This window comes from Podarcis raffonei, chromosome 10, assembly GCF_027172205.1.
Source record: "Podarcis raffonei isolate rPodRaf1 chromosome 10, rPodRaf1.pri, whole genome shotgun sequence".
Lineage (NCBI taxonomy): Eukaryota > Metazoa > Chordata > Lepidosauria > Squamata > Lacertidae > Podarcis > Podarcis raffonei.
The window spans coordinates 45127991-45142542 of NC_070611.1; the positions used below are offsets into that span (position 1 = coordinate 45127991).

The 14552-nt window shown below is 44.6% G+C and overlaps 3 protein-coding genes across 5 annotated transcripts; 1 reads left to right on the plus strand and 2 right to left on the minus strand.

The window, feature by feature from the left end:
* The first annotated feature begins 898 nt into the window (after positions 1–898).
* On the plus strand, positions 899–3902 carry NDUFA6 (NADH:ubiquinone oxidoreductase subunit A6). The gene is made up of 3 exons (XM_053406641.1): positions 899–1077; positions 2828–2943; positions 3696–3902. The coding sequence occupies exons 1-3, from the start codon at positions 936–938 to the stop codon at positions 3825–3827; spliced, it is 390 nt and encodes a 129-aa protein (XP_053262616.1). The 5' UTR covers positions 899–935; the 3' UTR covers positions 3828–3902.
* Positions 3903–6732: 2830 nt separating this feature from the next.
* SMDT1 (single-pass membrane protein with aspartate rich tail 1) lies at positions 6733–9854 on the minus strand. The gene is made up of 3 exons (XM_053406642.1): positions 9651–9854; positions 8174–8314; positions 6733–7028 (listed from the first exon to the last, which is right to left on the minus strand). The coding sequence occupies exons 1-2, from the start codon at positions 9786–9788 to the stop codon at positions 8177–8179; spliced, it is 276 nt and encodes a 91-aa protein (XP_053262617.1). The 5' UTR covers positions 9789–9854; the 3' UTR covers positions 6733–7028; positions 8174–8176.
* A 2534-nt stretch (positions 9855–12388) lies between these two features.
* Positions 12389–14234, minus strand: PHETA2 (PH domain containing endocytic trafficking adaptor 2). Of its 3 annotated transcripts, none has more exons than XM_053406634.1 (3): positions 14045–14234; positions 13558–13632; positions 12389–13420 (listed from the first exon to the last, which is right to left on the minus strand). In XM_053406634.1, exons 1-3 carry the CDS (start codon positions 14075–14077, stop codon positions 12614–12616), a joined length of 915 nt encoding a protein of 304 aa, XP_053262609.1. In that variant the 5' UTR covers positions 14078–14234; the 3' UTR covers positions 12389–12613. The 3 variants fall into 3 exon arrangements, with proteins under 3 accessions (XP_053262609.1, XP_053262608.1, XP_053262610.1); XM_053406633.1 differs by having other exon boundaries at positions 13558–13635; XM_053406635.1 differs by lacking the exon at positions 14045–14234 and having other exon boundaries at positions 12389–13448; positions 13558–13580.
* Between the last annotated feature and the right edge of the window lie 318 nt (positions 14235–14552).

A 14552-nucleotide genomic window follows, 5' to 3' on the forward strand; every position in this document is an offset into this window, starting at 1 on the left:
CACCATGTGTGAAAGAAGGTGCCCTCTATCGTTTGGAATTTCCAGCATAATTTGGATCCTTTTAAAAAACATATTTAAGAGTTTGCTTGGAGTCAAATACCATCTATACATCGTCTATAGATTTTCCTTTAGTGTGTAGCAGGCAGGGAAGTTCATTGTTATACATAGTAAAGGTAAAGGGACCCCTGACCATTAGGTCCAGTTGTGGCCGACTCTGGGGTTGCGGTGCTCATCTCGCTTTATTGGCCGAGGGAGCCAGCGTACAGCTTCCGGGTCATGTGTCCAGCATGACTAAGCTGCTTCTGGCAAACCAGAGCACCACACAGAAACACCGTTTACCTTCCCGCCAGAGCGATACCTATTTATCTACTTGCACTTTGACGTGCTTTTGAACTGCTAGGTTGGCAGGAGCAGGGACCGAGCAAGGGAGCTCACCCCGAACCGCTGACCTTCTGATCAGCAAGTCCTAGGCTCTGTGGTTTAACCCACAGCGTTATACATAATCTCTACCAAACTCTCATTTCTATATGTATTGTGGCCAATATCAATTGCCCAATGAGTTATAGTTGCTTTTATCATCTCATCTTTTGTCTCCCACTCTATAAAAAATTTATAAATCTTTGAGACTAATTTCTCATTATTTCCTAATGGAGCACTTTTGAATTCCGAAGCATCTTCTGAAAAACCTTTTTTCTTTATCTTTTATTTAAACATTTCATTCAACTGGTGATAATGAAACCAAGTAGAAAGAGCGCGCGACCCCCATCCTCAAGGACGAAACCCGGAAGGCTTCGCCAGTCCTCCCACCGCCCAATGGCTGGCGAGCCTTGAAGAAAGAGCACAGCTCTCAGCCAATGGCACTCGAGCGTCCTCGAACTCTGTACGGAAAACATCCGCGCGGTGATGGATAGGCGGGGCGTATCAGGCCGAACAAGATGGCGGCGCCCGGAGCCGGGAAGGTAGCGGCGGCCGCCGCGAGGGCAGCTGTCAAGCCGATCTTCAGCCGGGACTTGGCGGAGGCCAAACGGCGCGTGCGAGAACTGTATAGGGCTTGGTACCGAGAAATACCAAACGCTGGTGAGGAGGCGCGGCTGCAGGCGAGCGACCTCCGCCTCAAGGTCGCGTCCCGAGGGGGACGGGCGGGAGGGCGGCGTCGCGGGCGGCTTCCCCTCCTCAAATTTCCCCGCTTCCCCGAACTCCCTTTCCTTTGAGGCCGCTGCCGAGAGAGTGGCCTGCTCAGAACTAAAACCAAGGCCCGGGAAGGCAGATCGCTTCCCTGCTTCGACTGCTTCCCCCCTTCCCACTCGTGTCACGCTCCTCTCTGACACCTCGGGTCACGCCATCCCAGCCTACGGCGCATCATGCCATCTGCACTGGCGACTGCGAGTACCCAAAGAAGGGTTGGTTCAGCGTTAGCGGCGGTTAGGATACTAAGATGGTGTGCCTTTGATCCATTCAGCATATCTGCCCACCAGTGGCGTGCGGTGACATTTGTGGTAGGGGAACAATTAGGTCAGGGGTCAGCAGACTTTTTCAGCAGGGGGCCGGTCCACTGTCCCTCAGACCTTGTGGGGGGCCCGGACTGTAATTTGAAAAAAAAATAATGAACGAATTCCTATGCCCCACAAATAACCCAGAGATGCATTTTAAATAAAAGCACACATTCTACTCATATAAAAACACGCTAATTCCCGGACCATCCACGGGCTGGATTTAGAAGGCGATTGGACTGGATCAGGCCTCCGGGCCTTTGTTTGCCTACCCATGAATTAGGGCACCAATGTGCACCCACTCCAGGGGACAAGGTAAGGGTAGGAGGACAAACATGAGGTTTACTCAAGACCCGCTGCTAAGGATGCAGCTGTGGCAGCTATGTAAAGGCTGAATTCCCCCCTTCAAACTCAAGCTGCCTGATTATTACTATTTTTTAAACAGCTACTCCTGCACTGTATCAGCTACCGTAAAAATGTAGTTCTTAAAAAGAGCCCCTTTATAAAGACCTGCTTGTGACATCAGGGTTGTTCCATGCCCTTTCTCCTCCTCACCCCCTAAGTGGTGATGGTTGGGGTCCCCTGGCTGGCCTCTGCATGATTGGGGAAGACAGCAGCTGGGTGCCTCTACAAAAAGAAGGCACTGTTTTTGACCTTCAGGGTGGGAAGTGGTCTCTGCCCCACGTGCATCACATCGGATGTTTTGCGTGCTGTGGGCTGTGCTGCTGCTGGGCGCTGTTTGGCATAGGCAACCTGGAGGAAGGGAAGTGCTGACACCAACCAGGACAAAAGACTACAAGGAGTGTAGCTCTGTGCAAGGAGTGCAACCCTCTGAGCAGCTTGGGTAGAGCAGCTAAACGAAGAAAGAGGCTAAGCAAGTAAGGTTCAAGGAGGGCTAGAGGAAGAGAAGGAAGGAGGAGGGAGCATGGAGGGAGGTGTGTGAATATTTTACCAGGAACTTTGGGGATTAGGCTAGTTCCACCGTTCCACAGACTATATGCCACTGGTGCCAACCCTGGTGGCATGTATGGGGCGGTTCTTATGGAGAATAGTGTTGGTTCACACTACAAGATGGGAGTAACAGTTACACGTCACGAAAGCTTGAAGGACCTTGCTCATGACAGCTGTGGGCTTTTGTCTTTCCTGTAACTTAATGGGTTGTTAACACCTATTAGATCTTCCGTTTAATTAGAGCTCACTTTCCATGGAATGGAATAAAACAGCCCACTAGTTGAACTGTGTTCAATTGGAAGCAGTAAATGTGTAAAAAGTAACTTTTTAAGTTAAGACCTAACACTCATTTTCTCACCCATTCTTATTTTTTGCTTATCATCTAGTGCATCTATACCAGCTGGACATCTCAGTGAAACAGGGCCGGGATAAGGTGCGAGAGTTGTTCATGAAGAATGCCCATGCCACAGACCCTCGAGTTATTGATATGCTCGTTATTAAGGTAAATTAAATAACATTTGCCTTAAATTCAAAGCAAGCATAGGATGTCTGGTATATAGAGATAAAAAGCAAAAGTAGTTTTCAGACCCCTGTAGAAATGGAGAAGGGGGTGAAAGCCCATAATAGACTTAAGAGAATGCCTCTTTCCATCATAAATGATACATGACTTTTTCTTTATGAAAGCTAAACCGTGTCTTGCAATATAGGTGTGTCTCTAAACGTGGGGTTTCAAACGCTGTGTCATCACAGAAACAATCCATATTCATGTGGTCTTATCCAAGTTTAGGAGAGAGCCTGCTTATGTCCTTCCTGACACAACTGGCTTGCCCGAGTGCTGACCAGTTATGCCTTCTTTACTGTACAGTAGTGCCACCATCATGGAGCATACGAGACTATAGTTTTACTATATACCAAAGGAATCAGTGTCCAAATCTAAATCTGAAGTGGCAGAACCTTTCAAAATACCTCCCCATCTGCTGTGTCTGCCTTGCTCCCAATCTTTAAAAGTGTTTTGAGTCAGTAGCAATGTGGTAAGGACAATACCTTTGCCTACAGCTCACTATATATTTATTCAAGTATACAGCATGTAATGCAACAGTTTCACAATGAACCTCCACTTGTCATGTCCATTTGGTTCTTAAAAATCCCAATTTCATAGAAACCTGATAGTTGTGCCTACCCTGTATTAGCATAATAAATTATTGTAGTAACAGGCCAATTTAAACACCTTTCTTCCTTTTCTGTCTGATATAGGGGAAAATGGAACTCCAAGAGACTATTCACGTATGGAAACAACGGACCCATTTAATGAGGTATTTTCATGAGACAGAATTGCCACGACCCAAGGACTTCCTGTCCAAGTTCTATGCAGGCCATGACCCATGAACTAAATGAACTTTGTGGAGTTGTGATACTGTATGTTCGTCTGCTTCTATTCCAAATAAAGCCCTGTATATTGAAGAGCTCTTCAGCTGGGAGGTAGCCATGCTGGTACTCTCTGTTCCATACCGGTTCTGAATTCTTGGTGCAGATGCTTCAGCCATCCTTGATTCCTTTCATGCATTATCTACTTATGATAGCCTGGGTGTACAGTACCCTTGTTGCAACTGGTACCTAAAAAACATGCTGGAGTCCTATGCAAATGTACTTCAAAGTTAGTCCCATTTGAATAAAGTTAAAATGATTCGGTACTCAAAGAACAAAGAGGTTAGAAGTCTATGTGGGAAAGATTGTGTTCAGTAGTAGAACACAGTGGTACCTCCAGTTGCAAACGGGATCCGTTCCAGAGCTCCGGTTGCATCCCGAGGAATTCGCAACCGGAGGTGCCGCTTCTGCGCATGGCACGTAGAGTGCTTCTGCATACGTGTGTGCGGCGAAACCTGGAAAAATACTTCTGGGTTTACCGCGTACGTATCCGAAAGGATATGTAATCAGAGGTGAACGCAAGTAGAGGTACCACTGTATATGTACTTTCACGGGACGCAGGTGGCGCTGTGGTCTAAGCCACTGAGCCTCTTGGGCTTGCCGATTGGAAGTTCAGTGGTTTGAATCCACACAATAGGGTGAGTTCCCGTTGCTCTGTCCCAGTTTCTGCCAACCTAGCAGTTTGAATGCACACTAGTGCAAGTAGATAAATAGGTACTGCTGCGGCAGGAAAGTAAACAGCGTTTCTGTGCGCTGTGGCTTCTGTCATGGTGTTCTGTTGCGCCAGAAGCAGTTTAGTCATGAGGGCCACACGACCTGGAAAGCTGTCTGGACAAACACTGACTCTCTTGGCCTGAAGCAACATGAGTGCCGCAACCCATAGTCACCTTTGACTGGACTTAACCATCCAGGGGTCCTTTACCTTTTACCATATGCACTTCAATCCAGGATGCATTGGCTCCGATAAAATCATAAAGATTTGGTTCAAGAATGTACTATTAATAGTTGAACGTGTATTTTTCCAGAAAGAGAAACCTGGAACACGTTAATGGAGTTTTGCAAAAGCTTCAAACATAAGTGGTAACCCTTGGGCTAGCCAAAAGGCAGGTTGATATATTACAATGGGCTTTTCTTGCTTCCCGGAGTCCTCTCCCAGAAAATCTGGAACCCATTGGTACTGGGTGTCTTGCCATACCATGAGTATGTAATACATTTACTTTAATACCATTAAGTAAAACAGCACTAAACTGGTGAGTAGTTTTAGCAATCCAACTGTTAACTCTACAGCCTGGGTGCCCCTGCCCTTGGAAAGACGTGTAAGCCAAACCTGAGCAATCTTGAGAATAACCTGGCAGCAAATAAATAGCTCACTTTTATCTTGCCTGCTTTCTTTGTGCAAATAGTTTTGCCTAATTTTTGTTACTGCCCTTGAAATACTATCACCACACTGACGCTTTCCTGAGGAATGATTTCTCAGCCTATTGAGTCTTCTGCCTGCCTTGCAGTAACATTTCTTTAATTCAGCAACCAGAAAGCAGCTAGCCATTAAGCCACCTTGATAACACTTAGGAGTTTGTAGCCTAAGGCTTCCAATAATTTCCTTTGCTTGCCAGGAGAGTTATTTTGGGGCTCCCCCCCCCCATTCCGTCTATGAAAGCTGAGCCCTATTCCAGCCATCCCAAATACAAGTGTAAAAAAATGACACCTATTATGCAAGTAGTTTAATGCTCCTTAACCCAACTTTCATGGTTATTTAATACAGTGGTACCTCGGGTTACATATGCTTCAGGTTACAGACTCCGCTAACCCAGAAATAGTGCTTCAGGTTAAGAACTTTGCTTCAGGATGAGAACAGAAATCGTGCTCCGGCAGCATGGCAGCAGCAGGAGGCCCCATTAGCTAAAGTGGTGCTTCAGGTTAAGAACAGTTTCAGTTCTTAAGTACGGACAGTTAAGTACGGACCTCCAGAACCCGAGGTACCACTGTACTGTATTCCTTCCCACTATGCAAGGGAGCCCTCCTGTGGTAGAACTGCATGCTGCAGCACTGCTGTGGCCTCCGATTCTTCCTTCTTCAAAAGCTCCCACAAGAAAATCCTGCTTATCTGAAGTAAGAGGGTAGTAATGTCCCCAATTGCTCTGAACAATATTCATTGTTCAATACAAGATTATGCAAGTAGGATCATGTGTACAATTATTTCATAGCAGGACTAGCAGTCATCCTTTTTTTTAAGCAAACATGGCATAAGCCAGGGATGAATGAGGCATGTGTACTGGAAAGTGACAATCCATTTTTGAATCCACAGACTCTAATCCCATTGACCTTCAGAGCATAGGAAAAACACGTGGTACAAATAAAAATAATGTTTAGGTAAATTGATGATACAGGAAGCAATTCCTCTTTGCCAAATGTTAAGTTAATTTTATCAGAACTTAGACTTGCATGCATCTCTAGACTTTGGTAGGTGACATGAACTCAAGATACCACTTATGAGTCAATACTGTAACACGTCAAGTTCGAAAAGTTATGGCATAATCATTTACTGTACACCAAAATAAAACAGTGCCTGATATCAAAGGGCTTCTGCTCACTATTAGATATCAAGATTCAAAAAAGAAGTATTTGTGCTGCTGCTTCTTTTTTTGGAGCAAGTCAGTCTAGCTGAATTAAATAAAGTTAGTTTTTCTGTTAAACATAGAATTTGCAGTTTCTCCAAAAAAGAAGAAGAAGAAGAAGAAGAAGATGTAAAGGGGTGAAAGAGAATTGAAATTATTAATGCTTTTCAGCAAAGGTATGGTGCAATAATACTTAATCACACTTGGATCCCTGCGTGCAACCTAGGACAATTTAAAGAAGAGATGTAAGCCTTGGTCTGTTACTCTTTATTTGCAATCTAAATCATTTCTTCACACTCATTAGAACAGGGTTCCAAGCACTCTCATGAACTAGGTGTTACATACAATGATTGCTGAACCAAGGAAATATTCTGCCTATGTATGTAGCCAATCCTCATTTACACATGCACAGAGCATTTACTGGTAGAATGGGGGTCCAACGCTCCCAAAATGTCTTCTTTAAAAACTGAAAAGAGGGGCCATGACTAGACATTGACATCAGAATAGTTGTCTATGGCTTTCGCTCTTGTTTTCTCCTATTTTAACCCTGTAAAGAAACAAGAATATGTTATTTCACACTGCAGAATTGGCCCCATGTTCAACCCGTAGGATACTAGCTTTGCAAAAATTAGAGAATGGCAAAGAACACCAGTATTGTGCATATTATAAACATACTGTTTGCTGCTTTCTATACAACACACAGCTGATTAAAACAAGTTCACTGTGACATTGGCAAGTGTATTTAGCATATAGAACAGTGATACTGCCAAATCAGTGTAAACATTTTGGTCATGGCCTAATGAATTTATTGTCTAGTCAGCTGTAATTCTTTCAAAATTATACTCACAAAAAGTAAGACAAAATAGTAACTAAATTATAAGCAGAACTGTTTGCATATGCTTAGTTTATTATATAGGAATAAAACTAGGAATAAAATAATGGGAAAGAAAAATACTAGGAATAAAAGAATGGGAAAGGAAAGGTAGGAAACAGTGCTTTTAGGACAGGAATTGTGATCTAGGGTATATATGTGCTATGATAAAGCGGAGAAGAGATTTCAAAGGCTGCTGCAACTACTCCAATACAAAAAGATGAGCTTCTCAGTGGCCTTCACTGCAAACATTCTAGGGACATGCAGGGTGGGGAAACTGTTTCAGTCTTAAGGCCACATTCCCTTGCAAGAGCTTTTGGGGGTGCATGCCAGTGCTGGATGGGGCAACTCTTTATGCAGCTGACCGCATTCCAGCCAGGCAAAAATCAAGAGGTTTCTACACATACCCATACCTCCCATCTTTCATTCACCAAACAGACATTCTAACAGTTCAAGGACAAATTCCAGCCAGGCAAAAGCACAAGGATGAGGAGCAAGGCTGGTGAGGGGATTGCCCTGGAAAGATGTACATTCAGCACTCAGGCCTGACGTTCCCCACCTGTAGGACAGTGTATGAGAGGTTGGGATGCAACCAGATTCATTTCTTGCCTATCTTGTACACTCATACTCCACATGTTAGTACCAGTTTTCATGAGAATTTTAAGTATAGCTAGAGTTTATTGTTTCTGGGTATCTGTTTTGACATAACAGGTTTACCAATGAAGGATTGTCTCCAAGTGTTTTATTATGGTTTCACTCATCCTACATCAAATGAGGGGGGCAACTTCAGATCAAGTTTCTGCTTTTATCTATAGCCATACCTATTAATCATCGTCGTCGTCATCTTCTGGTACAAAAATATCATGTTCCTCTAGCAAGGCTGCAAAGTTTTTGCTGATTTGTGTCCCAACATAGAGGAAGGGAATTACAATGGCAAACACACGAAGGAGACCAAAGGGCATCTGCAGAGATTAATTGAGAACCAGTTTAATATCTCTTTCAATGCAAGTCCTGCAGAAAAAGTTGTCATCAACAAATCTCCACAAAGCTGCCAACGTACATAGGTCTAGAGCTGATGGAAAGATTTACAGAAATGCCATTACCCTTCAAATGCTTGCACCCATAAATAATAGCACATATTCTTACTGTTCTACTAATTCACGTTTAAACCCACATAGAAAAATATTTGTAAAAATGTCTTCAAATATATGGAAAAACTAAGTAAAAAAAAAAACAAAAATGAATATTGGTATTAAGCAAGCAACACATTTTATATCCTAAATACATAAATAGGAAAACAAAAGTTTGCATATTATCAGATACTCCAAAGTGTTTTCCTCATGGGCGGGGGAACCTACTGTAGTAAATGATCCAGCAAAACAGTTTTGCTCTCAATTTAAAGCATGAAACTCAAATAAGGGAAAACGTAAGTGCAGTACTGTATAACAGCATTACTCAGTGTACTGCAGCAGGGATTAGTCCAACTTATTTTATAAGCACCTGAAATTCATTTTGAACATAGCAGCGGAAATCCTTTATTCTATGGGTTACATTAGCTCACTTCCCCCTTTTCCTCGGGTTCCTGGCAATTCCCTTTGCCTCCCGTTTTTGGACCCCCTCTCTTTCATCTGCTGCTCCTTGCAGCCCCCATTTTCTAGACAAGTACTTGTGGAACTTCTGAAAACCAAATGTGGGGCTTCCCTTAAAACGTTTCTCCTGGAAGCTGAGCGGAGGGGGCAGGGAAGCGGCTCTGAAAGGCCACATTCCAGACACCTGACAAAGTGTGGCTGGTCCATCCCACTTCATACTTGTCAAATGCAACTTGACATGAAAGCAGTCGGCCAGGTATCAGTCATCCGCATTACTAACATTTCCTGTCACCTGGACAAGAAACAAAAGGGGCAGGAAGGCAGGATCTATGGGAAAGGTCTCCCCCTTCCGGCTTTAACCGAGGTGAAGGAGGAAAAGGAAACACACAAAAACACCCTTTTCTTTTTATAAATGACCCCCGCCCCCCGTAGCCCACAGGCAGGAGAGGGGAGTAAGCGCTCACTATCCCCCTATGGCTCTTGTCTTACTGATCCTTACGGGATCATTTCCTAGTGGTGCTTCTGTTCTAAAGCCCGCCCCTGCCGCCTTATCCATTGGGCAAACCATCTGCCAAGCCAACAATCCTTTCAAGCCATTGGCTGACACCACGTCCTCCAAGCCCGGCAGCCCATCCCGATTAGCGATTGGCTGGCTTCACTCCCAGCTCGCTTCCCCTCCGCGACCCGGGGCTCCCCTTCGCGCACTCACTTTGACGGGCTTGGGCAAGATGGCGCCAGTCCGGGTGACGGTGACATTTCGCGAGGGGGCAGCGGTCACCGAGGGGCCCCTCTGGCTCCCGACGGGCCTCGCCCAGCACCCTGCCGCTGCCCACAGGCGCCCAGCCATCTTCTCTGTAGCGCTACCGCTATAGCAACGCGTCCGAAGTGTCGGAAGGATGGGAGGTGCTTTCTCAAATCTCGCGATATGAGGATGCCACAGAGATTCGAAAAATATAGAGATTGCTCTCATCACCTCGGATAGGTCGTTTCTTGGTTCCTATTTGAAAAGTCCCTCAGGGCGAAAGTGCTCAGAAAACCCAACAGAGGAATCTTATGTTTTAGCTTATCGGGCTTGACCCCAAACAGGAGGAGTTCCTTCTTTTGCCAACTCTAATCCAGTTACCTGTAACTTTATTTGCTTTGCTAATATTCAAAGAGGCCCCCTGCCAATGAAGTGCCTCTTTACTCTTATATTCCTTTTAAAGAGCTTATCACATTTCTGTGATGTTAAATGCCTGTGTGTGTGTGTGTATGAATTGTCCTAATGTTTCTGTTTATTGTGCATCATGTTTTTACATTACCTTTATTTCTGTAAACAACCCTGTGACCATTTTAGTGAAGAGAGTACTGTATATAAAAATATGTAAATAAATTAAGTTTGTTACGTACAAGAGTGGAGGGGGCTGCGGCTACAGAACAGCAGAGGGCTTGCCAGACTGGGTATCTGGTTGGCATCTGTGGTACATTGGAAAGTAGACTAGGTAAATACTTGGTCTGATCCTGCAGGACACTAATTATGTTAGAACTCCCAGGGAGGGAACTCAAGACACATTCTCATCACCGTGCAGCCAAACACTACAATATATATATTAAAAAGTTTATTCAATAATAAATTTGTACTACAAATAACTATGAAACAGTAGTGTATATTCTTTTTTTAAGTGTAAAACATAACCCATGCAAACATACAAAAAAATGTAATTCAAGGGTGTATGTAGAGCACCATGAAGTTATTAGCTTCCATTTGTTGTACGACCTTAGCAGGTATATTCTGGCTGCTGCTAACATTATTGCAGATCAGAATTTTTTTCTTTGGAGTGGATATATTACTATATTCCTTCAAAACATCAACCATTTTCACTGTTGGAAGTGACATATTATTTGCCATGGTAACTTGATTTTATCATATTAAAAACAGTCATGGTGGTTCTTCCCTTCCAGCAGGGAGTCATTCCATTTGAACGTTGCAACTGGTTATTACCAGCACTGGTCTGAGCCCAGGATGACTTGGTAAGCAATGGTTGGGTTGGCCAATTAGTTATAGTTAAAGTCACTAATGTGCAAGAATGCTAAAGAACAAACCTGATCCCAAAAATCAGAATGCAGCAATATGATATAAAGGCAGTGTATACTGGACACCATAGAACATGAATCCATTGCCTATTGGCATCATTTAAATTGAAATTCATGGACTTATGACTACAAAACTCACAACTCAGTGATTGCAGTTGAGATGGCTGAAAAGTCTAGGTTTATACTGTTCTTCACCCTAATCGGGCTATGTACACATTAGCGGCTTCCTTAGGAGACTACAGTGGTACCTCAGGTTAAGTACTTAATTCGTTCCGGAGGTCCGTTCTTAACCTGAAGCACCACTTTAGCTAATGGGGCCTCCTGCTGCCGCCGCGCCACCGGAGCACGATTTCTGTTCTCATCCTGAAGCAAAGTTCTTAACCTGAAGCACTATTTCTGGGTTAGCGGAGTCTGTAACCTGAAGCGTATGTATCCTGAAGCATATGTAACCCGAGGTACCACTGTATTGTGTAGGTCAGAACAACAGGGCCAAGGGACAAATGTGGCTCTCCAGGTTTCTCCATAGGGCCTTAGAACATTCCCCAAACCACACCCCTCCCTGGCTCTGCTTTACACCCTGATTGTTTTTACCTGGCTAGAGCAGGTTCTTGAATTCCAATAATGCTTCTTGCTTGTCTAGTTGGAGGATTGAAAGATATGTGCAAGTGCATGTAGAAACTAGACTACAGTACAATGCTAACATCTGCTCTGCCCACTGCTGGCATTCCGTGTAATTAAATGATCACACATTATGATGTTAGTATGTGGGAGCAACTGTCCCTAATTTGTTGGTTCACTTACTCAGATCTAGGTCATGTTGCCTCTTGAAGAGGTTATCTTCAAATACTGACTCAAAATGTAGCGAAAGCCCTAAAAGTGCGGGATTCCTTAGTTACAGATTTTGGAAGCATTTTGTAATGTCTACTCTAGGGCAACACTGTGACTAATAGTGTGAAACTACTGGATCAAATTTCACTTCAGCAAGAGGTGGTCTTAGGCAATTAGCTTTGCCCTCCAGATGGTGATAAATATACTAGCCTACCTTTTCAGATTGTTGTCAGTAACCTTTATGTAATGTATGTGAAGATTATTGGATATTTGAAATGTGCTGTATAAATGATTAGTAATATTAGTCTAACACAAGGCTCAAAGCAACTGGAATATATAGATTGAATGTCATTAACTGAATTGTATGGCTCAACAGAAATTCAGATTCCTCTCATGTGTTAAGAAGCCACTTGAAACATGAGAGTGCCAACTTGAGCTTTACAGCACAGTGCAAAAGAAGTAGTGAAATAAGTAGGCCATAGCCTTTTGCTAAGACTGCTTGAGATACTGGTGGTGCAGGGTTAATTTTCAGATATATTCTGGGCATTTCAAGATCCCCATGGGTATACTATATTTTGAGAGTAACCTAGAACATACACATATTTGCAATCCACTATTCCAGAAAGCAATATAGGTTCTTTGGCAATTTTGTTGGCCAAGAGCAAATCCACAAGTGCACCAAGAGGTCTGTGAAAACTTGTTTTGCATCTATTTTTCTCTTTCCTTCCCCCCCCCTCTTCCCCACATCCCCAAATACTTTCCTCAATACGTTCACAATACATTCTGGCTTTGCAGCCATTCCATCCTTGCCTCTGCTATCTCCTGACCGTACCAATCGTGCAACTTTGAGAAACAGGCTGTCTCTGGAGACACCGGGCTTTCCTGCGCAGCAGAACCAAGGCCTGGAGCAAGCATTCCACCTGTACTGCTGCAAGCTGGTCTTCGGCGAGGGGGTAAAGGCGGGGGTTTCAGATACCCCACATCATGGTCCAAAACAGCTCCTGCAACAGTGCAACCGTTGGCCCATGTGGAGTACCCATTTTCTGAGATGACAGGGTGCTCCTGGAGGGATACTGCTGTGGAACTGGAAAGATGTCGCTTCCAGCCAGAGGAAGGCCTCTTTGGAGATTTGTGACAGGTGACTAAGCTCTTCCGCGCTTCCTCCAGCTGCTTCTCTAGTTCTTTAACCACGAGCCTCATGTAATCAAAGCTGGCTCTGGAAAGGGCCTTCACCCAAACCTCCATCGCAGCCTGGCAATCAGCAACCAACACATAGGCCTTGCCACCGCTGCCATCGAAGCGGATAGCAAAGGCAAACTCCTCAGCGGCCTCGCACAGCTCCACCGTGCAGCCCTCCAGCACAATGAGACCTAAGGGTTCACGGCTCTGCTGCTCCTCGAAGTAGAAAAGCAAGTTGCCTTTCAGGATGAACCAGCAGCGGTGGTAGGAACTGGTGTGATGGTGGTGGTGGCGGCGCTCCACACGCTTGCACAGAAAGCCCATGTGGTCTGCCGGAGAGTTGCAAGTGGCATAATGTGCCACGCAGCGCTCATTCAGCTTCATTGCCATAAGGGTCCCCTGAGGAGCATAGAGACAGACAGGTTTCCTGATTGCACCAAAAAGTGATATTTTAAAGTCCCAGTGACACCCGGAATATAATTTTAGTCAATATTCCAGCTCATCTATACTGTTTGAGAGAGCAGAGAGAGTCTTACCCAAAGCCTGGATTTTGATGGATCTGCCTTCTTCCATGTGCTGCAATCTCGTCTTAGGCCACTAGGTACCCAGCTCTGCTAAAACGAGGGACAAAAGTTGCAAACTCCACTTAGCTTTTACTGCCATTAAAACAGCAGATCTTCGCCTCTTTAATCAATAGCGGCACCCTCTTCTGGAAGCTGGAATGGAAACCACATTCGGATGTTTCCCCCTTTTTATACATAGAGCAATCAAGCTGACTGGAGTAACAGCAAGTTGGATTAATGGCCAACTGAACTGAGTCTCCAGAGTCAGAAAGCTTTCGGGAGGAGATGGAGATTTTTTAAAAGTCAGAACTCAGGCTGCCTGCCTAGTCCCCAGGGTGGGGTGGAGTGTGTGTCGGGGGGGGGGATCTCCCAAAAACGGAGCTTGCGGAAGATGGTTTTGAACTCGGGGAGAGCAGGCCTGCTCTGAAAGCCAGGGGGCAGATTTTATCTCTAACCTTACCTTGTTCCAACGCGGGATCTCTAACCTCTTCATCCATTTCGGCGTACCCCCTTACCCCTGCTTTAATTAACGTGTTGATTTTAAGGCGGCTGTTTTGTTTTGTCCTCCCTCTTTCTCTGCGGAGCTCTGCCTATTATTGGTTTAGAGCAATTTCGTAATGCAAAACCCGGAGCGCAAGATCGCTTCTGGAGTAGCAAGCCCAGGGATGGCTCTTTAACAATCCACGTTTTCCAACCCGCCTCACATTACAGAGCGGAGGTTCCACTTTTTTTATTTCCCCATTCCTACCCCCCTCCCTAACTGCTCTGCTTTTTCTCTTGAGGCCTTGGAAGCCACGTATAGAAGAATCAGACACGGAAGACTTGATTCGCCGTCTCAGACCATTATGATTAAATCTTCTTCCTTGGATGTTTCAAAGCCTTTCATGACCCTATCTTTCCTTTAACTCTGTGAAATGGGTTCAATAGTCAACATCCACATCTCTCCCAGTATCTGCATTGCTCCCCGG